General features: G+C 37.2%; 2 protein-coding genes across 10 annotated transcripts in view; one reads left to right on the forward strand and one right to left on the reverse strand.

The window, feature by feature from the left end:
• Positions 1-1,144: 1,144 nt before the first annotated feature.
• On the reverse strand, positions 1,145-4,992 carry qtrt1 (queuine tRNA-ribosyltransferase 1). Its single transcript, XM_026240093.1, has 9 exons — positions 4,661-4,992; positions 4,504-4,572; positions 3,036-3,174; positions 2,759-2,953; positions 2,323-2,461; positions 2,165-2,240; positions 1,828-1,937; positions 1,622-1,706; positions 1,145-1,549 (listed from the first exon to the last, which is right to left on the reverse strand). The coding sequence occupies exons 1-9, from the start codon at positions 4,979-4,981 to the stop codon at positions 1,397-1,399; spliced, it is 1,287 nt and encodes a 428-aa protein (XP_026095878.1). The 5' UTR covers positions 4,982-4,992; the 3' UTR covers positions 1,145-1,396.
• A 797-nt stretch (positions 4,993-5,789) lies between these two features.
• dnm2a (dynamin 2a) overlaps positions 5,790-26,263 on the forward strand; it is a 41,948-nt gene continuing 21,474 nt past the window's right edge. For 7 of the 9 annotated variants that reach the window (XM_026240087.1, XM_026240083.1, XM_026240085.1 and 4 more), the window contains exons 1-10: positions 5,791-6,242; positions 18,115-18,188; positions 20,092-20,241; positions 20,339-20,542; positions 20,784-20,882; positions 21,760-21,920; positions 21,999-22,141; positions 22,237-22,372; positions 22,550-22,617; positions 25,507-25,645. In XM_026240087.1, coding sequence (XP_026095872.1) covers positions 6,082-6,242; positions 18,115-18,188; positions 20,092-20,241; positions 20,339-20,542; positions 20,784-20,882; positions 21,760-21,920; positions 21,999-22,141; positions 22,237-22,372; positions 22,550-22,617; positions 25,507-25,645 — 1,335 coding nt within the window. In that variant the 5' untranslated portion in view covers positions 5,791-6,081. Of the gene's footprint in view, positions 6,243-18,114; positions 18,189-20,091; positions 20,242-20,338; positions 20,543-20,783; positions 20,883-21,759; positions 21,921-21,998; positions 22,142-22,236; positions 22,373-22,549; positions 22,618-25,506; positions 25,646-26,263 lie in introns of all 9 variants that reach the window. The other 2 variants (XM_026240091.1, XM_026240092.1) reach the window with 1 other exon arrangement.

Below are 26,263 nucleotides of genomic sequence, written 5' to 3' on the forward strand. Positions count from 1 at the left end.
TAAAGGCACATCTGTTCAGTTGTGGCCTTAGAGAGATTATCATCAAAAAACACAGTTAAAAAATAAAAAAAACATTACAGGCAAAGACTAAGACAATGTTGTCAAATAAAACCATGGTAGTTTACATTAACATTCAAATTTTTGAGCATTTTTTTTTAATACTCCCATTCATTAAGGATGCATGAAATTGATCAAAAGTGACAGTAAAGACAAACAGAATGTTACAAAAGATTTATATTTTACTGCTGTTATTTTTTAACTGTCTGTTCATTACAAAAGGCCAGAAAAAAGGGCAAAGGGTTTCACCATTGATAATAATAAAAAATCTTCATCAGATCAATATATTAGAATGATTTCTAAAGGATCACATGACTCTGAAGACTGGAGTAATGATGCTGACAATTCAGCTTTACATCTTAATACTTTAAAATATATTCAAATAGAAAACAGTTAATTTAAATTGTATATGTATATATAAATATATAGTACTGTTTGTACTCTATTTTTGACCAAATAAATGGAAATTTGGTGAGCATTAGACACTTCTTTCAAAAACCTTCAAATTTAATGACGCAGACATTTGAATGGTAAGTGAATGTATGTGTATATTATTACTTTAAAATCTATCATATTCATGGTTGAATAAATTAGACTTGATTGGCATAGTGAATGACAAAGAAAATATTTTCCTTAAGTTGATATTAACATTCATGCCGCCACTTGCCATTATATAAAAAAAATAAAGGTGCAAAAAAAAAAATGCTATTCAAAAAATGTTTTCTAACATCACCATATAAAAAAAAAAAAAAAAAAAAAAAAAAAAAAAAAGAAGAAAAAAAAAAGGTGACGTGACATTCAGCCAAGTATGGTGACCCATACTCAGAATTTGTGCTCTGCATTTAACCCATCCGAAGTGCACACACACAGAGCGGTGAGAACACACACACTGTGAACACACACCCGGAGCAGTGGGCAGCCATTTATGCTCAGCGCCCGGGGAGCAGTTTGGTGTTCGATGCTTTGCTCAAGGACACCTAAGTCGTGGTATTGAAGATGGAGAGAGAACTGTACATGCCCCCACTTACAATTCCTGCCCGGGACTCGAACTCACAACCTTTCGATTGGGAGTCCGACTCTCTAACCAGTAGGCCACGACTTCCCACGATATCACATTTTTCTAAATTTGGTGAAAGAATGTAGCAATTTGCAATCAAAATGCAAAGACTATTTTATTTACAAAACAGGGATATTTCACATATTATATGTTTAAATGTTAGTATCTAAAAAAAGAAGTAAAAAAAAAAAAAAAAAAAAAAGAAACAAACATCCATAAAAAACAGCAGGTCTTTTTCTTCTCTTAAAATGCAGTGCTCTTCATCTTCCTCAGGTAGGATGCTCAGCTGACGTCGATGTTGACGGATTGTAGTGCCTCTACAGCCCAGCTGGGGTACTGCTCCACGGACGCGAACATCCGCTTCATAAACGCTTTCACAAACTCAGGAAACCTCTGCTCTATGATGCTCTGACGCACTGACCGCATGAGGGCGAGCTGACGAACGGAAGACAATCATAAACAACAATTCTAAACACTGGATTCAAAGCACGTGGTGGATATAGTCACCTGGTAAGAGATGTTATGGATGGTGATGTGATGCAAGGCTGCGGTGTCGCTCTTGAACAGCGCGTGAAGGTAAGCCCGACTGTGTCTGTCAATGTCAAGACAAAGAAAAACGAAACACAATAGGTTCATGAGATAATAGGAGAATTAAAATGAATGATGAATTCTTGTTTTAAGCACAGCGGGTGCACTGAAGCAGATAGATGTACCTCCTGCAGGTGGGACACTGGCAGTCAGGATCAATCGGCTGAAAGTCTTTAGCATACTGCTTCTGTTTGAGCTGCAGAGACCCCCAGGGAACTAAAGCCGAGCCAAATCTCTGAAACAAGCACACAGCCTCATTAACAATGGCAAAATAAAAGATTACTAGAAGCATCACTGGTTTAATTCTAGCTTCTATTACAATATTTCACAATATTACTGTGGTTTGAGCAACTAAATGCAGCCTTGGTGAGCATTAGAGACTACTTTGAAAATCTCACTGGCCCAAACCTTTGAACGGTAAATTTTATAGAAAAGGGATGTCAATGGAAATCCATCACTTACTGCTGTTCGAGTCGGGAAAACACAGTCGAACATATCACAGCCCAAGGCAACGCAGACCACCAGGTCTAGTGCATAGCTAAAACACATAAACAGGCTTAACACTTGCGAAAAAAAAAAAAAAAAAAAAAAAAAGCAGTTTCTGAGGAAGTGTGGCTCACCCGACCCCCATGAGGTAGCGGGGCTTTTCTCTGGGGAGGTGGTCTGTGCTCAGAGTCACCATCTTCCAGAAGTCATCCTTTTCCTCTCCTCCACTCAAGCCTCCAATGGCGAAGCCTGGCACGTCACGCTTGGTCATTTCTGAGGGAGGGAACGAGACAGAAAGACTCTAGCAAGGTGTATCGTAATTCTGATTAATGCTTCAGGTGTGCGTTTGACGCTTGTTAATGGATCCTGTTCATTATTAATGTGAAGACTACATTTGTGAGGAGAACGGACTTCATACAGCCACTTAGCAAAATCACTGCGACACCAGCTGGTTAACAGTCATTACCTGAAACCTGAAACTTTTGAAAGGTAGTGCATTTTATTCTAATTTTACACTTCTAATGAAATATTGGCACGTCATAATGGACACTCATTTGATGTGCAGCTTACCATCTAAACAGGCCTTGCGCAGTTTGGCATCAAGCCCCCCTTGAATAATGGCGAAGAGGTTCTGTCGATCTGGATTCTTGTTGGCTGCGATGCATCGGTCCAGCCAGCGCACAGAGCGGTGCATGGCCTCCTCCACCCGCGGCCCTTTCACCGTACTGCTCACCACGTCATCCAGCTGCATCATGATGTCTGAACCTGCACACAATGCAGAGTCGCAACGGTTTCAATGAGCATCTGTTGAATGCTCATGTTAAGAGATCTGTACGTTCCTTCATACCCAGGCTGTTCTGTATGGCGATGGACTGCTCAGGAGTGAGCAGGATTTCCTTTCCATCATAAGGGGAACGGAACTTGACTCCCTCCTCCGTCACCTCCGACAGCTCCACTAGAGACACCATCTGAAACCCGCCACTGTCCTATTAAAACAAACAGAAATTGTGGATTTCGATGAGCAAGACCAAATTCATTCATAGTGCAAGTGATTTTAAACCAGTGGGCCTCAGCAAATTTATAGAGGGTCTGAAGGACGATTTGTAAGTACTCAAATAAATAAATTAAAAAATAAATGTTTAAAAACACACAAATCGACTCAAAGTGTAAAGTGCAATCCTCTCCTCCATAAATGTTGTTTATCTTGACGAACTTGGGAGTTCTTGAAACCCCTTCACAAAATGAACAGTGCTGGGTTTATTACTTACAAACTGTAGTCTGTTTCTGATGACAGATTACCTACAAGTAACCTAGTAACCTGATCTAGTCTTTTGACACAGTTTGTTTGAATGACAATATTTTGAACAGTGTTGATATAAAAATACAAAGAGAAATAAAATATATATCCCCTTCTTTATTATGAAAAACATGAAGTGCATTAAACATCAGGGTTTTACCAAACTGGGGTTTGTGAAGGAACTGCAAGGGGTTTGTGAGTTGTTGAAAAATTATTAATTGACTGGTAAAACTGTAAACCTAAAATAAAAAGTACATAAAAAAAAAATATATATATATATATATATATATATATATATGAATACTTATATTTTATCAGTGTGACCATTAACATCAGAGAACAGTGAACATTCAAATTTGTTGTTAAATTATTGCAATAGTGACTTAAAATCTATTTTAAATACTATTTACTATTCAAATAGTATTTTTTAAATATATAAATATTTTGTCAAAATAATGTGTGGATAGTATGTAATCATGCAATGTACTGTATAAAAAAATATTGGATTATATGCATTTGAAAATGTCTTCTAATTATAAGCATTTTATTATTGGAATCAATTCTTGATTATTAATACTCTGTTTCTGCTCATAAAATAATAAATAAAAATAAAAAGTGTTTGAAAACTAGTGTTTACTAGAAAGAAATAAAAAATATTTATTATTAATATTATTTAATAGAAACTCTTGGCTGTAATAAATAAATAAATGTTAGTAATTGTAGTAGTATGTAAATATTTCCAATGAGACTTCAAGTGGACAGACTGGTGTTTCACACTGGCTTGATAATATTTACAATAAAAACGGATAATATGTTTTAATATTATTTTTAAGACTTTAACGTTACTCATTCCATAACTTGTCCAATCAACTCTATCCATCAAACGGACACTCTGCAAAATCTGCAGAAGAAGAAAGCGAAATACACACATAATGGTATCCTACATTTGACTATTACTACTTCTGCTGGTGTTTGGGTGTAGTCTGAGAAGAAGAAACAGAAGGAGAAGAATATTTACCGTTAAGAGATTTCTATTCCACTTCATGAATCCATGCAGTCCATTGGCTTTCTCTATTAACTCGGGACCCTGTTAGGACACGATAACAGTCAAGTAAGTTTAAAACATTGTGCACCGATGAAACACTTCGACAATTTAAGAATTCTATCGCTCATACCGGTCTCATGCCCAGATGATAAGTGTTTCCCAGACATATCTGACAGTCCAGATCCTCCAGCTGGTCCACGGTGATGCCTTTCAGGGTACCCTGCGTGCCCACGGGCATGAACACCGGGGTGAGGACAGCACAGTGCGGGAGAGTAAGAGTGCAGGCTCTCGCCTTACTCACGGGACATTCCGCCACGATACGAAGAGCGAGAGGAGCAGCAGAAGACACAGCCTTCATTGATGCCATACTGTCTTCACACTCATGTGTGCTGCTGGGTACGGGCGCAGCCATTTTGAATAAAGAAGTCTGATTCACTTGGGAGTCGTTCATTTGAGTCGAATCTGTTTGATGAATCGTATGAACTCATACAAAAACCGCTCAGGGGTGCGTTTCCCAAGCAACTATATGGTTCGTAGAGTTCAGTTGAACTTACAACCATAGTTAGCTAACGATGCTTTTTAAAACGCACCCTTGAACAGTACACGAATCGGACTGAATCGATCCAAACGGTTCTCCGAGTCTCTGACTCACTGAACAGTATGCCATCGTGTCTGATGCATTCAACTCTTAGATTTCAAATTTATAATTTGTCAGTATCAGATATTAGGGTTTCAAATGATTAGTTAGTCAGTTTCATAAATTGAATCGTGCAAGAAATGACCACAACATGTTCTTACCACTGATCTATAATAGAACCGATTCGCGGAAATGAGTGCAAGCGACGACTCAAGAGTCTCTCAATATGTCTGAAACCAGTTTATCGTTCTAATCGAGAACAATAATAATGTTGGATGATTCTGCTTAAATATCGCATTTTTTTACTAGTCGATATAACAATCTGGAGAGCCCAAACAATGTTTTAATAATGCTCTAATACTTAGAAAATTATGATTAAAATTTATTAAATTGAAATACGTTTAATTTATTCATGTTTCTCCTGTAGTAATTAAACATGCGTATTATTATTAAAATCAGAATTATAATTTGTATTGTATATCCCTACGTTCAAGTGTTTTCGTTGAAATTAAATTGACACGTGAACCGTCCAATGGAACCGTTTGCGGCAGAAACGGAGATCGAGCCAATCAAAAGACAGAACACACCAGGAAGCGCTCTCTTGGACCAATGGGATTTCACGACATAAGGAGGCGGGACCCTCACCGGTGGAGGTCGGATGTCGCCTGACCGGATGATAGCAAGAAGTTTTGTTTTATGAGTTTACCAATGATTGATCCTCAGATCAGTGCACGGATCTTAACGAATACGCCCTAATACGCGGCATCTGTCCGTCAGCGAGTGTTTGATCAGTTATTTATCTCAGACAGACTGATCTGAAAGGGTTTGAAGGGTGGAAACTGAGCACTTGGAAGTAACCCGAGCGCCCTGCTGCCGCGAGCCCGTTCCTGCGCGCGGAGAGACGGTCAGAAACCATGGGCAACCGGGGGATGGAGGACTTGATCCCCCTGATCAATAAACTCCAAGATGCTTTCAGTTCCATTGGCCAAAGTTGTAACTTGGATCTGCCGCAGATCGCCGTGGTCGGAGGACAGAGCGCCGGAAAAAGCTCGGTGCTGGAGAATTTCGTCGGGAGGTTTGTTACTATGTTACTCATTTCACTTCGATCGCGTGCAAAAGTTCAACTCGCTGTAGTTATGTTTTTCTAACTTAATAAGACGACAAACGTCTAATTTGTTACTTTACAGCACCGTTTCTTATACTCGCTGCTCGATCGAGTCACTCGTCTGGGTTGTCATTCACAAACGGGAGTTACGCAGTTAACGTAAGCCGCCGCTCGCCGTCACTCATTGAACCGAAATGGGCGTAAAGTGAGAGCGCAGCGCAAAATGGGGAAGTTGGCGGCACAGTGCACTGCACACACATACACACACTGATTAAGTTATAGCCGTAGTGTCCTTGGGAGTTGTATTGTGCCATATAGGGGAATCAAAACCTTTAAGATATTAATTTGCTCTGCTTAAGGTGTTGAAGTCATTTCCTCGTTCAAACAGCGAATACACTGACACTTCCCTGTCTGGACGTTGACGTCATGCTTTTTGTGTACATGTCCTTATAGAAAACTCTGGCATGGGGGTGGTAATAGCACTGTAGTTTAATATAAAACGTAGTATTAAATGACACAGGTATCGCGATATTTGCATAATCCTCAAATGTGCCTCATGGAACACCCTGCTGTGGTAGATGTATAAAAACGTAGTTCCTATTTATTATTACTTTAATGAGAATTAAGCACATTTACCCCCAAGCTATAATTACTAAAACATCAGAATGTTTACTTCTGAAAACATTTAAAATGGGTTCCTCCTGATACACTTCTGTGTTTTCTTTGTTTGTCTATTAAAATCTGAATAATGTTTAAGCACTACAGTCACATATACATATTTTGCAATTTAAATAAAATGTAAGCACTAATAGTAATTATTATTATTATTAATATTATTATTTTTATTATTAATAATTCATGTAAATATTGAAACCATCCTAAATTACCAACATATATTATTACTTTAATGCATGGTAATGTTCACTTTCCAAGGTTATTAAATTAGATTATCATTATTGTAATATGCTTCTATTTTTTTCACATAAACATACTTTGCAATTTAAATAAAATGTATTTTTCCACATTACAGTAACAAGATTATTCTCACAGACATAAAAATAAGTGTTTCAAAATAATTTATATATATATTTTAAAAAATCCTTTACAAGTAAACATTGCATTGATTGCAGTAATGCATTACAGTTTCTCTCTCTCTCTTTCTCTTTCTCTCTCTCTGTTTATACATACACACACACACACACACACACACACACACACACACACACATCAGAATAATTTGTAGGCTGTACAATCACATCGAAAGACTTTTTGCAATTTAAATGAAATATTAATATTATTTCCACATCATAAAACGAATACTGTAAAAAATGTGCACTATATATATACTGATTCTAATATCTTGAACAGGAATGGTTCGTTCCTACCTACATAGTTTAATACTTTAGATTTATAAAAGGAAGGCATACTATTATTCTTAATGATAAAATCAGTACTGTACACAAGTACTTATCTTCTGCAAAAGATGTTAAATGAACTGTATTCTGTATACAGGTGAGAGTGAGGTGACCTTGAGTTTTGTGTGCTGCAGGTCGCTGTAACCACCTGTTTTGCAGTAATCATAGGTCAGTGCCACACCTGTGTGACACGCAGCAGACTCCAGCACTGACAGGCCTCTCATGCTTGGACAGATGATGTTTGTTACTGTCAGTTTTACTTAGTCATCAGATAAGTTTGTGATCTGTACCTTCCTGCATTCATTTCCTCACCACAGTCTCCTCGATGCGGCTGCTCTGTCTCAGGTCCAGTTTGAATGAATTTTGTCAGACTGAGTGGCTGAAATGTAGAAATGTTTCATTTCCCATGGATGGATGCAGAGGTTCATCTCTGGAGAGCTTGTGGATGCATGTATTAATTTTCATCAGTGAAGCTGATTAGTCATGTTGTTGACCAGATCATGTCTCCCTTTTAAGATTATTGAAATAAAAATTCTTCTGTTTGCCGTTCTGAAATCTTCCGATAGTCTTGTTGATGGATTCCTTTTTTTTTTTTTTTTATGAATTTTGGGTTGATTTCATTTCGGAAATTACAATAGCAAAAATGCAGTAATTAGTAAATGCTGTCAAGCCAATTCAGTTCCGTTTTTTTTTAGCTCAGAATGCAGGACGCATGATAAAAGCAGGTTTTGTGTGATATTCTTGTGAAATAAGCTACAGTCTTGTTCTTTCTCGATGGTAGTATTTCTGTCTAATATTTCTGTGGTAATTGGTTGTTTCATATGGCAGTGTAAGGTGGTGTGGTTAAACCCACAAGCCTTCACTTTCACTGAGGGTGAAGTTCTGTTATAGTTTCCAATATTATTATTAATATTCCTCTCATTTCATAAGTTTCATAAGCCTGAGTCATCTCAGATTTGTATATTTCTGTAGAAACCAAAAGTGGCCTGAAATGTGCAGAATTACATTTGGAGTTTTGAATTTTTTTAGAATATGAAAATAAGATGTACCTGGAACGTGTCAGGTTCACTATGGACCCTTTCTCTGACTTGAAGCATTTCAAGTTCCTAACATTGTATTGTGTGTATGTGTGAGGTTTTTTTTTGTCTAATTTCCTTGGAATTAAATGACAGAAAATGGCTGATGGAGTGTCAGCAAATTCGACAACTTTACCTCTCTGACCAACATAATCAATCACCCACACATTTGTAAAGTCATAGAAAAATTGGAATGAAGAAATTCTAAAAGTTGTAGTTTCTGTTGACCACTATAAAAGTTTACCCAACTAAGATGACTTCTGCCTTCAGAAATGTATTGTCTTTGAATTGTCTGACAGGTTGAGTGCCATGTCTTTGGAGCACAGGCTTCAAATTCAAACTAAATGGATGAAGTCGCTTACAGAATCTTTAAAAAGACTTGTTGGGCTTTAAGTCTCGATTATTTAAGCCACACTGGGATGATTATCGGGTGCCCTTATGGCTGATGTTCTTTTCACATCTTTTGTGTTCATTCTCAAGCGATTTTCACTCCCTGACATAAGATCTCTTTAATTTCTAATGAAAAATAGAAATACCCGGGTACACATCAAATCCTGTTTGATTTGCAATTCCTCTCCATAACCCTTTGTTTAGTCACAAGGCGTTAAATGTCTGCGATAAACCCGTGCAACTTTCGTCCTGGTGTGAACAAGCCTTTAGGCTATGTTTACACAACAGTGATGTATTCAAAAATGTAAACGTTTTTCCCTTGTTTAAAAAAAAAAAGTTTACACGTTTATACATCATTTTGAAAACGATTCATGTTTACACATTGTTCACACATTGCTGAAGAAGCGTTAGCAAACTCTTGAGTAGCAACAACAGTACCGTGTACTCTGGCATTGTTGTGTTTGTTTGTTCATGCTTTCCTTTAAAATTGCCACGTACTGCGCATGTCAACATACCGAACACATACTACGTATGCGCATGACGTCACCATTTTCAGAGATTCCTGGATTGGGTGTTTACACAGAAACGACAACGTTGCCGTTTAAAAAAAAATGTACTTTGAAACCAGTTTTATGTGTTAGGTTTACATTGTCGTGTAAACGAACAAAATGTTTCCCGTTTTTGTCTGACAACATTTTTACCCCGCAGTTTCTTGCTGTATCTACGTCCATCACAAATCTCTGGCAGTCATGTGGCTGTAACCGTCGCTCTGTTGTGTTTTTATGATAGTGAAAGAGCTTTATGTATTGCATAGATTAATCATTCTTTAAATGTACGCCACACCCACAAGATTGTGTAGGATACATGTCCTGAAAGTCTTTCCATTCACATCCACTGTTCAGAGGTTCTTATGGCCACGGAGAACCTGGAAATACCAGGGAATTTTAACAAGGTTTTCCTTGCCCAAAATTAAGCAAATTTTGAAATAATTAGTTGGGCAGTCTCACAAATGATTAATTAGTGAAATCTGTCTGAAATATAAAGATTTTGAAATCCTCTCCAACCAAAGAAAACTGATGAAAATGTATAAAAATTATAATTTTAAATACTAACGCTGTTTTTCTTTTACATTTTAATCAGGACATTATTTAACCCATTTTTATCCGTTTTCTTTTGGGAACTTCCCTGTGAGGGAGATTTATGATTTTTTTTTTTTTTTCGTAAGCTCCGTCAAACATGCACAGATAACGTGTGTGTGTGTGTGTGTGTGACTGTGGTTGTTGTGATGGAGGCAGGGCAGGGCTGGGCCAGGTCACCTGACACCTGTCTGCTCATCAGGAATTTCTGGAAGCTCTCGTTTCTAATCACAGACTTTATCAAGCATTCCAGAGTTCATCTATTTCACCTAACAGCCTATTATATTTTAAATGATGTTTGCATTGCTCTCGTAGGTATGTGCTAGTGCTGCTGTGAGAGTTAAGTAAACTTAATTGGTCGTTGTTTATGAGTCTTAAGTTGTAAGACTATAAGGCTCAGAGGAATAGCTTCCTGGAAGGGGCTGTGTCTCACAGGTGGTGTTATTTGAATTCACTTGCTCCAGTTTATTGAGTTTACTCAAAGCGTGGGCTGTTACATGGATTTAATTAAGTTTACTTGCAGTAAAAACAGGGTTTTTTGGTTTTTGTTTCTGATTTTATCATACTGTGACTCAGCACTTGCCTTCTCATGACTCTACAATAAGTATTGCAGTTACCAGTTCTGGTCAAAATTCCAGTGACTCACAAAAATCTATGACATTTATTATATAGCTAGCTATTTACCATATTTTCTGGACTATAAGTCGCACTTTTTTTCATAGTTTGGCTGGTCCTGCGACTTATAGTCAGGTGCGACTTATTTATCAAAATAATTTGACATGAACCAAGAGAAATGAACTAAGAGACATGAACCAAGAGAAAACATTACCGTATACAGCCGCCAGAGGGCGCTCTATGCTGCTCAGTTCTCCTGTAGTCTACACTGAAGACATAGAGCGCACTCTCGCGGCTGTAGACGGTAATGTTTTCTCTTGGTTCTTGGGTCTAAATAAATGCGACTTATAGTCCGGTGCGACTTATATATGTTTTTTTCCTCGTCATGACGTGTTTTTGGACTGATGCGACTTATAGTCCGAAAAATACGGTTATGGTTATAGTTAAGGATGCATGATATTTTTGGACTTAGGTCAGAATCGGCAAATCATGGCTTTAAATATAAATATAGGCATAGGCACAATATGAAAAACTATGCCGATGTGTCTTGCCGATAAGAAGAATACGTCATCTCACATGTGCTCAGGGAGTCCTAGCGATTAGATTACATTAGCATTGTGGCTCATTCTTGAATCAAATTATTGTCTGAATGATGATTAGATTCCCTGTTTTGCATTTAATCATTTAATCACGTACAAAATGACACGTTCGGTCCCGGTGTATGATAGAATCGACAGTAAAAGCACATCCCGCCGCAGCAGTATCGCATCAGGGTTAGGCTGCCGCTGCTGTTACTGCACATGCTAGTAACTGTTGACTTTCTGTTGACTGTTGACATAGATTCTCAAATTAAATGTGGAGGTCCTATCCTTGAGGCGAATGTTTGCTTCAAGACCTTGCACACATGTGAGTTATCGGTCTTATCGGCGAGGCATATCGGCAAATTTTTCAAATCAGACGACGCTGATGTTTACATTTTAAGCCTTTAAAAATCAGATAATATCGTGCATCCCCAGATCAGAAGTTTTATTCCATCCTTCAGACATTCTGTAACTGACTGTGTTTTCATTCAATTTGTATCATAAAATCACTTGGAGATGCACATGCTATAACTTATTGGCCCAGTAAGGCAAGTGATAGTTCTGTCAGCTCGAAACTCTCTCACATTAGCCCCACACAGACTCTACTGAATGTGTAGAGAGGAAGAGAGATCTCGTATGGGAACCATATTTGAATAAATAGCCACTGGAGCACAGATGACATGTTCTGATAAACAGTGGCTGTTCAAATATAATGATAAAAACCGCAGTGATACCTTAGTGCTTTAGCATGCTCTCTGTCCTTCTGTCAGGCCTTTAACCACCATACTAACATTTAGACAGCTGGGAATTAACAAACAAAAGCACTATTCATCTCACGGACACAATCAGACCTCAGTAAACATTAGTAAGTTGCACATATTAATTAGCCCAATCCACGTCGCATCTGCCGTTATACAACATGCCAAGTAGAACGAGACCAACGTTGCGGTTCTTGTTCAAATTTCATCTTGCCGAACTGGGTTTTCAAGATATTTCTCCAGATCTGGTGGTTAGATCCAATCGCAGGCCAGCGCCTCCATCTTGGGTGTTTATTGCGGGGCTGATGTAATTGTTCTGCGTGACTTCTGCTATCTGGCTCCGCCGGCTGCTTTAGGAGGGGCTGTTGTTCAGTTTGCTGCGCTCACTATGGGAGGAGTATAAAACTGGAACGAGAACACAGCGGGAACCTTGTGAAAGGCAGGCAGATCGTGCTGATAATGCCACGGGCTGTTTGTGACAAATGTGCTGAGGAAACTGAACCCATCAGTTATTAATTATGAATTGGAGGAGACAAAGGAAGTTGTTGTTTTTTGTCATTCCATATGTTGTTAATGGTGAGAGACGCTTCACAAACAAACATTTTACCATTGAAAACGAAAGAACCCTGTCCAAAATCCCATGTCCAAAAGATATTGTACTTTACACGACCATTTTCAAGCCTCTCAGTGACACTTAGAAATAAACAGCCTGGTTTTGCAACTGTACCTTTAAGACTTCTATTTGTAAATGTCTTTGTTTTGATTGGCTGACCTCTGTATGTAGTTCATGCTGTTGTTCATCATGTGGGCACTGAGCACTACAGCTATACTGTAGGTACATCATCTTGGGTTGGATAGGTGTTCCAATTCATAAATTATTTCAAAGACCTACAAATAAACAGTCTGTCATGATCATGTGCTCTCCTTCATTCATGTTGACTCTTTCTATTGTTCTACAGAAGAAATATAGAAAATATTATTATTTTTTTTTTAGAAAATACAAGTTAATATTTTAACCTTTTTATACGAATAAATGTATAATAATTGAAACATAATATTACGAAGAATAAATATATCATAAAAAAGTATGACTTGCATAGATACATTCACTGTATTTGTTTTCAAATCATTCATTTTGCACATTGTTTGAGGATGTGTGTATATATATATATATATATATATATATATATATAATATATATAATTTTTTTTTTATATTTTTATGTATATATATATATATATATATATTTTTTAAATATTTTTATGTATATAAAATATATATCTGTTTAACAAATAAACTCACATTAATCAATTAGTTGCAGCCATGCTTTGGTGGGAGGTCAAACTTGGCTTATTTATAAAGGTCTAGTTGAAATATTCTGCCTGCAGCTCACTTCATTGTGTTTCCTCCTTCCTCACAAATATAGATGTGCTTTCATCCAGCGTTTAATTATTTAGTCATCACGTTGAATATCTATAAAAGGCACACAAGGCCTGATTTGTTCCCTTCAACCAGAGAGCATACACAGGAGGAAACTGATAGTTTGGGCCATAATTCATGGAGGTAAAGCTCTACTGTGTACTTGCTCATATGAATATTAAACATACTTCCTCTATAGTGTAAGTGTATCATTTGTAGTAATAAGACCGTAACCAGTGTACCAGTGGCTCCTCTTTGCCATTGTTAGGTCAATAACTTTGTTACTACCAAAATTAGTTAATAGTTTTCAATACTTTTTCACTCCCTTAACAGATAATTTTCTGATTGGCTAACACCCAACCTAACCCTTGCTGTCACAAAAGACAGATGTGATTACTCAGCACATTCATTTCAGTGATATCCATCAAGTGGCAGGGCATTTCATAGCTGGTGTTGCAAAAAATGATTGCAACACCTTTAAACATCTTCATAATTAAAAAAAAAACACCTTTCCTATTGATTTTGAGCCGAATATGACACATTCTCAATAGGTTATGTGTCTTTTTTTTTTTTTTTAAATAAACAAGCGAAATACAGTTTTCTGTCTGCTCCATTGTATTTAATGAGTGAACTCCGTATTTTGGCTAATGAGAGCAGGCGATTAGTCCGCCTCTCCCGCTGGTGGAGTGAGACTCACACTGGGAGTAGCAGAAGTCTGTCTCTCCCGCTCTCTTTCCACTCTCTCTGCGCCGCTCTGCAGTTTTGCATGCATAATGGATGAAATGATACACAATCTGCTCAGCCTCCTCTATCATTTAAAGGCCATGAATAATGGACAGCAGCCCACCTGCCTGTTTGCACTGGAGAGAAGTGAGAAAGGAAGCCATGAGTCTTCTGAAGCGCTCGCAGCGTGTTGATTCCTGCAGTGTGGATATATGGTCTTATTAGCAAAGCACTTCAGTCCACTGCGCATGTGTGTATTTACAAGCCATCTTTTTTTCCTTCATTTATTTAGATTTTCTAAAGATGAACAGATTGGATTTATAGTTAAAGATACCATTTATTGATGATATTAGTTATATATACTAAACAGCCATCACCATTTATATTTATTCTGTGTCTCTTATTAATGAAAAGATTCATGCGGCAAGCGAAACAGAACAAGGTTTTTTTCCAAGTAAAGTATGCCGAGTATTGCCGAGTATTAAAGAATGCCAAGTATTGCATCTTACAATGCAATTTATATGTGGAGAGAATAAAATAAAAGAATATATTGAGTACAAAAACAGCAGCTATAAACAAAAATATAATAAGATTAAATAATATGCAAAATTTTGGATAATTAAGCTTCGTCATATATGAAAAAAAAATGGTGTTTACGGTTTCCACAAAAATGTCTTTCCACTGTTAAACTGGACGTTCAACTGTATATTGATACCAAAAATAAATGCTTCTTGCACAGCAAACCAGCATATTAGAATGGTTTCTGTAGGATCATGTGATGGGTAAAAATAATATATAACAAATTTTCCTATTACTGAATAATGATTTAAACAGTAGTCAAATGGAGCGGTCAAATGAATACGTATTTACCGGACATCATTTTCCGTATAAATGAGTGTGTGTATGTGTAGGTGTTGGGCTTTGAGTGGGTGTAAGAGAGTGTGAAGACTGCACACGGCTCTGTGTGGCCTGTTTTCATTCGCCCTTCTCCCCCTCCAGGCGTTGGCTGTTGTCATACATCAATGTGCTTCATGCAGCCAGACGGTGCCATCTTCATAGGACACACATTAAAGCTCTGGCTTACTTTTCCATTTGTATTTTGATGGCTTTAAGCATAGTTTTAACATGCATTAGAGTTTCTGACACAGTGTTCAAGTGATTAAGAACGGCTTGGTTCATTTACTGTGAATCGAACCATTCAGATTGAACACACAGAGCTGAGCATCTCTTTGTGTATGGGCCTTCTTTTGTTGTGTAGCAGTGTGTGTGTGTGTGTGTTTAAAGGATGGTCTGTCTATCTCCTCAGGCTCTGCTGCATTGTGCATTAGGTGGGCCGGTGATTTCTGGGAAAGGGTGGCTGGATTCATAGCTGACTGCACAAGCTTTGATCAGGACCAGATGTAGAGCAGGATCTCCTGGAGAGGAAGGCTTACTCATTAAGACAGACTATGATTAGACTCCTCTTGAACGTGCAGACACGCTTTCAACCCACCCACAGCACGTGGGATGCCATCAAAGCTTCCCATGGGGAAAAAGACACATCATTGGTGTTTCATCATGCGTTTTTAAACTCTCCCAAAGTCTGAAACATACCGGACACAAGTAAATGAATGCAAATGTTCATAGTTGAAACAATGTTGTCTATGGACTGTTTTATATTTCTGGATGACTGTTGTCATGGTTGATGACAGTTTATTGAAGGTAAAATCCCATTCCTTTTTGCATGAAGTTTTTGTTACGAAGACACAGCTGCCATTATCTAAGGAATGTGGTAAATGGTTAGTTCATCCGAAAATAGAAGTCTTGTCATCATATACTCTCACATATTTTTTCTAGGGTTGCAAAAAGATGGAAAATTTCCAGTAAATCTTCTGGATTTTGGGGGATATTCCAGGGATATTTGGAAATTTACCAGAAATTGTCCATCCCTTTGCCACCCTATGTTTTCCAAACTTTTTTCTCTCTAAGAATATATTTTAAAGAATATTAGTAACCAAATAGTATTGTTAACTACTGACTTCCATTGTGTGGATAATATAAACACTATCTGGAGTAATCGTGTCTGCACGGTGTGCATGGAAAACAAATGCTGGTCATGTCATGAATAAGGGCCGGTCACATGCAACGTGTTTTTAAAACAATTGCATTCGTAAAAAAAAGTTGCATTCAATCCTTAGCTGGCTGCGCTGATTTAAATGTAGTGTCTCGTGTAGCAAGTTCAGTGACGCAGGTAGTGAAGATTCTCTCTGGCCAAACTCTGGCCAAACATTTTGGTAATGGTACAGCTCGCTTGGATCATCAGCCGAGGTGGTACTGAAAAAAATGGGGGTATGGCGCCCAAAGCATGAATCCTTATAAAAGAAAACAACTAACGATTAATAACACTGTGTCTACACCAGATGCGAGCGGGATGGTATATATAATCAGTTATGCTGTCTACACTGGATGCCGTGCGGCATGACACCACAAATCCCTTACTGTAAACTGCTGCCGTGTTCTATTTATGACGTGCTTACACACATTTCAGATGATTTTCAACGGTGGCTTTGTCGCGTCGAGTGTAGACAGTCTTTAGTTGATGCGGCGCGCCGCAACACGACAATCGTTGCATCCGAGTTATGTTAGACACGGTGTAAAGAGAGATGACTGAGGACATTGGCGAATTATTTGCAGATCCTCAGTACCATTAACAAACATATAATCATGTAAAATGTGTGATAAGTACTGCCGCTCCATAGTATAATCAGTGGTTCTCAATTCCAATCATTGCGCCCACCGGCTCTGCATATTTTGAATGTCTCTTTGTTAACACGCTTTATTCTGATAATCAGCTCATTAGAAGTGAGCTCCGTGCATGAACTGTGTTCCCATAGACATTGGCCTTACACACGTTCATTGGTCTGATACCGATAAGTTAAAAAATGATTCATTTAATTAAATTTTTTTATTAAATTAATTTGAAAAATGTCAACTCAAATACACTTAAAATGTGTTTGGTCATTTTAATGCACTATATAATAACACTACTATTTTATGTTTATAGCTAGCTAACTAAATAATAACATATAGCATAGATATTTGAAGGTAGCTCTATCTATCGCCCCCTTGAGTACCGGAGTCAAGAGCATTACTCATGTACAGTGGGCCGTGTGTTCACAATGTTTTGGCCGTGTATTTGTGTCTGTGTTCACATACTTGGCAAGAGAACCTTTTTGATTGAAAGTCTGCCTCATTTTCAATGATATTATTAAAAATGTACCTTCATTGCCTCCATGCTGCTTATTAGATCTGCAAATATGTTGGAGTATAAGGACTGAAATTGCCCTGCTGTCAGCTCACAGTTTGATCTCCGAGGGTGTTTATAATGTGCCACAGTGTTATTAAATGCACCCTGATTTGGCTGTGAGATACGGCCGTAGTCATTCATTTGCAAAGGCGCCGCAGCCTCTTAGGAATCAGGCCTTCAGAAGATGCTACCATGTTTTAAAATTCATTGCTACAAGGGGCCAAATAGCATCTTGGATTGTGTGCGTGTGTTTGTGTGTGTGTGTGAGTGTGTTCTGATATGAATGCAAAGAGGTTGCCCCTAAACATTCGCTCCCTTACTCATGAATAATTTGATCTTGGTCTTGTCCCCCCTGAAAATTGAGCTTGGTTGCTATGAACGACTCAAGAGTGTTTGTCTCTCCTCCACCCATATTCACTTTCTCTTTCTCTCTCTTTTTCTAGGGATTTCCTTCCCCGAGGCTCCGGAATCGTCACCCGCAGGCCTCTCATTCTGCAGCTAGTAAACAACAAAGCTGGTGAGTGTTGATGAGCGCAGCACAACCAAACAAAGCCTTCTCAGGTATTTTTGTGTATGTATGCGGAAGGTTGAAACCACATGCTTTCATATGTATTCATGCACAATGCCCTATGACTATGCTGGAGCTAAAGAGGTGTGACACGAAAAAATGTGTCATATCAAGTGACATATCAAGGGCCCCTTTGAAATAATATATGTGTAGAATTGCATAATGTATGTATAGAATTGTTTTGTGTAGTTTTAACTTTCATTTAATGACTTATTGCCGTTTAAGCAATAATAGATCCCTTTTGTAATGTTTTGTCTTTTTTTAATTTTTTCTTCAGCCAGGGTTTATTTTTTAATTTTGTTTATTTATTTTTGACAGAAAGCACTACGCAGTAGAGCTTTATTTAAATTAAATTAAATTAATTCCATTCTTTTTTTTTTATGAAGTGCTACACAATAGAGTTTAAACCATTTATTCATTCAAATTATATCAAATTCTGTGCAATTCCTCTTACTAGTGTTACAAAAATGACACTTCAGCTATTATAATGCCATCTTATTCTGCTTCCCCTCTGAAAATTTCCCTTCTAACATTAACATCACTCAGCCACTTTAAAGCAATTATCATCTCTATTGTTTACAGCATGAGGCGCTGTACTGTAGCGAGAACAGGGAAGTGCAGATGGAGAATTAATTCAGACAGAAAGACATTACCGAACGTATTATCTTCCAAATGAGCGCAATTGACCATAAAGATGAACATAACAAAGCTGAACTGATGTTGTCTGCTTGTGTCTGCACATTATCTGTGGATCATTCACGTCATTGGGAATTGAAAAACCGTTTTTATTCCATTCTGAATTAATAGTAGAACAAAATGAAGTTTGGTTCTGTTAATGCAGAGGAGGGAAAATAGGAAAAGGGAAAAAAAACACATTAATTGAAGCATGCCTTAATTTAAAATCTTAGATTTTTTTTTTTTTAAAGTGTAAGTTAATTAAAAGTGTAAAAGTTTAATATATATATATATATATATATATATATATATATATGTATATGTGTGTATGTATATATATATGTATATGTGTGTATGTGTATATATATATGTATATATATATGTGTATATATATATACATATATATATATATATATATATATATACACACACATACACACATATACATATATATATATATATATATATATATATATATATATATATATATATATATATATATATATATATACATACACACATATACATATACATATATATATATATATATATATATATATATATGTATATATGTGTGTGTGTGTGTATGTATATATATGTGTGTGTGTGTGTAGTTACATAATGCATTTGCATTTGACCCATGGCCCTCGGTTTACGTCAGTTTTTGACCTTTTGTATTAATGTATATTGAATAGTGTTATTTTGGTCTCACTGAAATGCTATTATATTTTTTATTAATATTTAGAATATTTTTTATATGCATTTTCTATTTCCTATTTTAATTTGAATTAAAATAGTCATTTTATGGTGTTTTTTTTTTTTTGCAATTTTTTTTTTTTATGTCAATATAATATAATTTTATGAATTTCAGTTTTAGTTATATTACTACTAAAATTTAGCTAAAAGAAAATCAGTAATGCTATTTTGGCATCTAAAACAGCGTTTTCAGGTTACATTTATCTTAATTCAAGTATGGAATTAATTATTTATTAATGAAGCGATCGTTATAATTAGTTAATTATAAGAACTTGTGTAATGCTATCTCTCTTTCTTCATGAAAGTGCTATGGTTTAGCCTTTAGGTGATAATATTACTGTATGGTTCATGTATTTTTTTTTTTTCCTTGATGCTGAAATGTCATCGCTCTAAACCACACACTCCTTCGCTCTCTTTGTAGAATATGCGGAATTCTTGCACTGCAAAGGGAGAAAGTTTGTGGACTTTGATGAAGTCCGGCAAGAAATTGAAGCCGAGACCGACAGGATCACTGGCTCCAATAAGGGCATCTCTCCTATTCCCATCAACCTGAGGGTTTACTCTCCACATGGTAATACAGCACCAGACTCCCTAAGACCACAGCTTTCCTCAGTCCACACTCGGCAGCCATTGTTAAAATCTCACTCGCCTCTCTCTCTGTTCGACAGTCCTGAATCTGACTCTCATCGATTTGCCCGGTATGACTAAGGTTGCGGTGGGCGACCAGCCGCCAGACATCGAGCACCAGATTCGAGACATGATTCTGCAGTTCATCACTAGAGAAAGCTGCCTGATCCTGGCGGTCACCCCGGCCAACACTGACCTAGCCAACTCAGACGCTCTCAAGGTGGCGAAGGAAGTGGACCCTCAAGGTGAGGATTGCTGGAAGGGTTACACACGGATAAAATAACAAAAGGATGTATATTGAGTTCACATAAGTCATGGAAAACCTGGAAACATCTTCAATAGCAAACCATAGTGAGGTCAGTTTTATGAGTCAATAAAGGAGTTTCTTAGTGAATCACAGAATTTTGGTCCAGTAATAATAAATGGAGCCCTGATTGAATACAAACCCTGATGATGTTGTTAATGTGTTTTTGTTTGTTTCAACAGGACTGCGTACCATCGGTGTGATTACTAAACTGGATCTAATGGATGAGGGTACAGACGCACGGGATATCCTGGAAAATAAACTCTTACCACTGCGCAGAGGTGGGCAGTTTCTACTTGACACAAGCATGTGACAGCAGCAACTTCTTATTATTTATGAGTCATTTTATGTCACAGTAACCATACTGTACAATGCTATTCAAAAGTTTGGGGTCGATAAGACTTTCTTGTTTTGTAAAAAGAAAAAAAAAAGTCTCTTATGCTGACTAAGGATCAAAAATACAGTAAAATTGTGACACATTACAATTTAAAATAACTGTTTTCGATTTCCTTATATTTTAAAATATTATAACTTCCTTTGATACAAAGCTTAATTTTCAGCGCCATTACTCCAGTCTTCAGTGTCTCATGATCCTTCAGAAATCATAGCTTTGATGAATAGCAAGTTCAAAAGAACAGCATTAATCTGAAATAGAAATATTTTATAACCAATGATCAATTTAATGCATCCTTGCTGAATAAAAATATTCCTTTCTGTAATAATGAAATAAAAAATAATAAAATAAATATATAATACTGACTGACCAAGCTTTTGAACAGGATTGCATCACATTATGTAATTTTAAATGCAAATAAATTACAACAAAATATAATATTTAATATAATAATAACTATTTTCTAGCCGGAGAAGTAGCTTCCCATATATGTTTGTTGACTTACGATAAAAGTTCTTTCTTCTTGTCCTGACTTGTTTTGGACATGTCCTGTCCTGTGTTTTTACATCCCTTCCTGTTTCTTTGTTTTCCTCACATGTAAATAACATGAAGCATTCATATCCACTCATACTAGTGCATATATCAGTCGCAGTGTAAACAATATTGCAAAATTTCAGTTGACACATTTCTATCATTGCACTGTATTTATTGTCAAGTCGTCCGGCCCTGGCGCACGCCATTTATTGCCGTTTTCCCTGTCCCAGGTTATATTGGTGTAGTGAATCGTAGTCAGAAAGACATAGATGGCAGGAAGGACATTCGTGCTGCACTGGCAGCCGAAAGGAAGTTTTTCCTGTCCCACCCCAGTTACAGACACATGGCTGAACGAATGGGAACACCGCACCTACAGAAGACCCTCAACCAGGTGAGGACCAAATCACTTTTACCCAAAATATGGTTATGGTTTTAGAAAAGATTTGTCATTTTCATCTTTTATTTTTAGCAATTAACCAACCACATCCGGGACACGCTACCCGGCCTGCGCAGCAAACTCCAGTCTCAGCTTCTCTCTCTGGAAAAAGAGGTGGAAGAGTATAAGAACTTCCGCCCGGATGACCCTACGCGAAAAACCAAGGCCCTTCTGCAGTGAGTGTTTACGACAGCTCTAGCGTCTCGAACTCGACCAGTTTCTGGGCTCTAAACTGTAGACAGATGTTTATAGCTCTGAGGACCTCTTTCAGGATGGTCCAGCAGTTTGGAGTGGACTTTGAGAAGCGCATCGAGGGGTCCGGAGACCAGGTGGACACTGCAGAGCTGTCCGGAGGTGCCAGGATTAACCGAATTTTCCATGAGCGCTTCCCCTTCGAGCTGGTCAAGGTAAATGCTTGGTCTCAACACTGTTTTGTCTGCTTTTGAGCTGATGAAATGGTCTGAAAGTCTGGAAGTTCTACTTTGATCTTTAGATAACATGTCCCAACAAGTTTCCGGGACACCCGGAATGCCACACAGGTGCAGTGGCAGGTCCCTGTTATGAAGTCTCTCTTCCTCTTTCAGATTGTGTTTGACGAGAAGGAGCTCCGGCGAGAAATCAGTCACGCCATTAAGAACGTCCATGGTGTCAGGCAAGTGGTGTCCCGTTGGCCGCAAGCGATTGTCAAGCCTGCAGGCCATGTGACGGCACGAAAGCCACAGCACTTCTCATGTCCTCTGTTCACTCACTAATATCTCACTCTTTCTCTCTCTCTCTCTCTCTCTCTCTCCCTTTATAGTAAGGTCATGCTTTCACAACACAGCTACCAGAATTGCTTTACTGCTCACAGTTTTTCTTATTATCTGTCTTGTGGTAAATATAAGCAAAATTGTACATATTGCATCTGTTAGTAGATGTATATATCAGTAATAGAGGCGTTTTAAAATATTTTCTGCATGTCACCACCGTTTTCGCAATACCATATTTTCTGGAAAATAAGTCATACTTGATTGGAAGTTGCATCAGGTCAAAATTGCATTATAGAGATAATGCAGTCTTTTAGAAGTCTTTTTTTATAAATATAAAATACATTGGATAGTTTACAAACATTTTAAAATTATATACAATTATTTTAGATTCCCTTACTGAAATCTTATAAATGTAACTGTTAACAGAACAAAAAAAAAAAAAAAAAAAAAAAAAAAAATATATATATATATATATATATATATATATATATATAATATATATATATATATATATAATATATAATATATAATTTTTTTTTATTATAATGGCATTCATTATAAATAATATTACATACTATTAAAGGCAAGCCTGAATAAATGTATTTAAAGTAAAAACTGAAACTGACGGTGCATAGGAGCGATTGGCTGGTGGCAAGACGACAATGTAATGACGTCATATAATTTAAAATGACACCCGACGAAAAGCTTGACAAATTTCTGGACTTTTATAAGGAAACAGCCAAGCAAACAAAACTACATAAATGTTATAATAGATACATGAAACATACCTGTATATTCCCACATGTCTTATATAACGCACTTATCCTCAAGCAAAAAAAAAAAAAAAAAACATGGATTTGAATTTGTGTCAAATGTGAAGGGCAGATGAGCTCACATCTGCCCTTCACATTTGACACAAATTCAAATCCATGTTTTTTTTTTTTTTTGCTTGAGGATAAGTGCATTATATAAGACATGTGGGAATATACAGGTATGTCAGATGAAGAAGACAAAATCTTGTGTAGGACTTACACTCTGGAAAATATATCTCATTATATAGAAAATATATTTATTTATACATGGAAGTACATCTGGGGCCTGTTCTTCGTAAGTCGCTAACTCAGTTAGCTGGATTTGAATGTTGACGATTTGGCGTGATCTTGGATCATTTGGTTCTTCGAAGCTCATCCCGGAGCTGCTGTCATAGCAACAGGTCCGTTAGCGTAAACCTGCTTGGGAGCAGGCTTATTTCATGTAAACAGGATTAGATCGCTTCTTTTCAACCAGAGATGATACTCAAAATATGCCTGCTACCACCGCTACTTTATTACAAGAGTATCGTACTGACCCAGGGACAATAATTTAAAATAATAATCATTAATTAAAAATAATATAAAAATGCTGTGTAGTCCATAACAGCCTACTATAGACACAGCCAGTTTTACTCACTGAAATATTTACTTGTCATAAATTATTTCTTCATAATTGAATTAGAGTCGTACACACATGCTATATAGAGTATAATAGAGTCGTGCATTATTTTGAGTGATGATGATATTATGGGTGGGGCTTGATGGAGCGCAGGAGATGCAGATAACATGATATTGACCCTTAAGAAACTTTCATTAATGCTGTCACGTAACAAATCTTTCCAAATATAAAATGAAATGAATAGATAATTTCTACATTGAATTAAAAATGTAAAGACTGCACAACTATTATAAATTGCGAATCTAAATAATTAGGAATCAGGATAAAAATTCTAATAAAATAAAAACATGTATCTATTATATGTTTCATGTATCTATTATAACATTTATGTAGTTTTGTTTGCTTGGCTGTTTCCTTATAAAAGTCCAGAAATTTGTCAAGCTTTTCGTCGGGTGTCATTTTAAATTATATGACGTCATTACATTGTCGTCTTGCCACCAGCCAATCGCTGCACTGCTGATCATGGTTTCGAGTATCGATACATATCCCCTTTTAAGCCAACACATGAACGCGCAATTATCTCAGAGAACTCAATCCTGCGATACTAATCATACACAACAGGTGTGTTCGAAGAACCCAATTAGCCGGATCAGGATTAGCACGATGATGTCATCTTGGATGTGTCATTTGATCTCGGATGTAATAAGCGACGTACGAAGAACGGGCCCCTGATCAAACAGCTATTTTATTATTTTGAAATCAAGAACCACTACAGGCTCCACATTATGAGAGTTGATTTAAGGAACTAAACTTCAAATTTGTGTAAATCTGTATTACTAGATGTGCGCAGAATACAATAACAAAATGCTGATTTTATACATGCAAAATCAATTGCAGACGTATATTTTTGCACCTCCAAATTTTTGTGCTCATTTTTCAACAAGATTTTGAGAACATTGTTTCTTCTTCCCATCTTTTGTTCTACCGTTGTTTTTTGTGCATAATTTAGTTGCTTGTACTACAAGATTGTGCCTACAAAAAGTTGATTTTACGGGAAACCTAATCTCTGAAATGTCTAATTGACTGCTTTTTCCCCACAGCGAGCTACGCTCTTCTGTCCATTTATTTTTTTCAATCTCACTTTATTTTTTGTTTTAGTCTTTGTGAGCTAAAGTTTATCCTCCTCCACTTCACCTTCAAGTATCCTAGTTTCACACGCTTTCACTTCTATTTTAATGTCATTATCACAAATATCTGTCTTTGAGTTATTTTTTGCCACACTTGTTGTTGTTGTGTTTCTCCTCACTGTTCGTCTCTTGTCTTCTTACGTCCTGCTGTCTGTCTGTCCTGTGCATTCTCAGAACTGGGCTGTTCACTCCAGATCTGGCGTTTGAAGCCATCGTGAAAAAGCAGATCATTAAGCTGAAAGAGCCCTGTCTGAAATGTATCGATCTGGTTATTCAAGAGCTCATCAACACAGTCAGGCAGTGCACCAACAAGGTACTGCAGTACCCCAGCCTGGCCACAGTGGGGCTCCATATGAGGGGGTCACACTACACCTGAGACAAACAGAGTGTGTGGTGGTGTGACCCCCTCGACCCCCCGGCTGCCGTGTGGGCTGGCTCTGCTGTCGTGTGTTGGGGTGTTGTGATGGTCTTGTGACAAGGAGGTGAGCAGAGAATGTCACTCTCTGGTCATCTGCGGTCTAAAAGGGATGAGCCAGGGGTCCTGCAACATCCTAAGCACCTTGCATTTTCCCTGTTATTATGATAGGAGGGATCAGAGCTGACAAGAAGCGAAGTTGCAGAGAGATAAAGGGGCAGAATCGGGAAGGGTACTCGAGTTGGGAATCGAATTGCTGCGTTTACTCCACAGTGAATGAAGAATACAGATGTAGAAGAACTATTAAAGTCAGTGTGAAAAGAAAATTCACCCTATTTATTATATTTATACATATAATAGATCTTATTGTGACCAATTTATTAATGCATGTTTTCCGATATGAAAAAAAAAGATGTGTTGCTACTTCTTTTACTTTGTGACTTTAACAGAACCAATTCGATTATTTTTTTACTTCCAAAAATACATTGAAAAATACATCACTTGTTTGAATATTTA

Source organism: Carassius auratus, linkage group LG28B (assembly GCF_003368295.1).
Source record: "Carassius auratus strain Wakin linkage group LG28B, ASM336829v1, whole genome shotgun sequence".
Taxonomy (NCBI): Eukaryota; Metazoa; Chordata; class Actinopteri; order Cypriniformes; family Cyprinidae; genus Carassius; species Carassius auratus.

Coding starts and splice junctions, on each gene's coding strand:
- qtrt1 (XM_026240093.1), bottom strand. CDS start 4,981: ATGAACGACTCCCAAGTGAATCAGACTTCTTTATTCAAAATGGCTGCG. Junction 2,954..3,035: donor CGCCATACAGAACAGCCTGG/GTATGAAGGAAC, acceptor CATTGTGTGCAG/GTTCAGACATCATGATGCAG. Junction 1,938..2,164: donor TTTTCCCGACTCGAACAGCA/GTAAGTGATGGA, acceptor TGCTTGTTTCAG/AGATTTGGCTCGGCTTTAGT.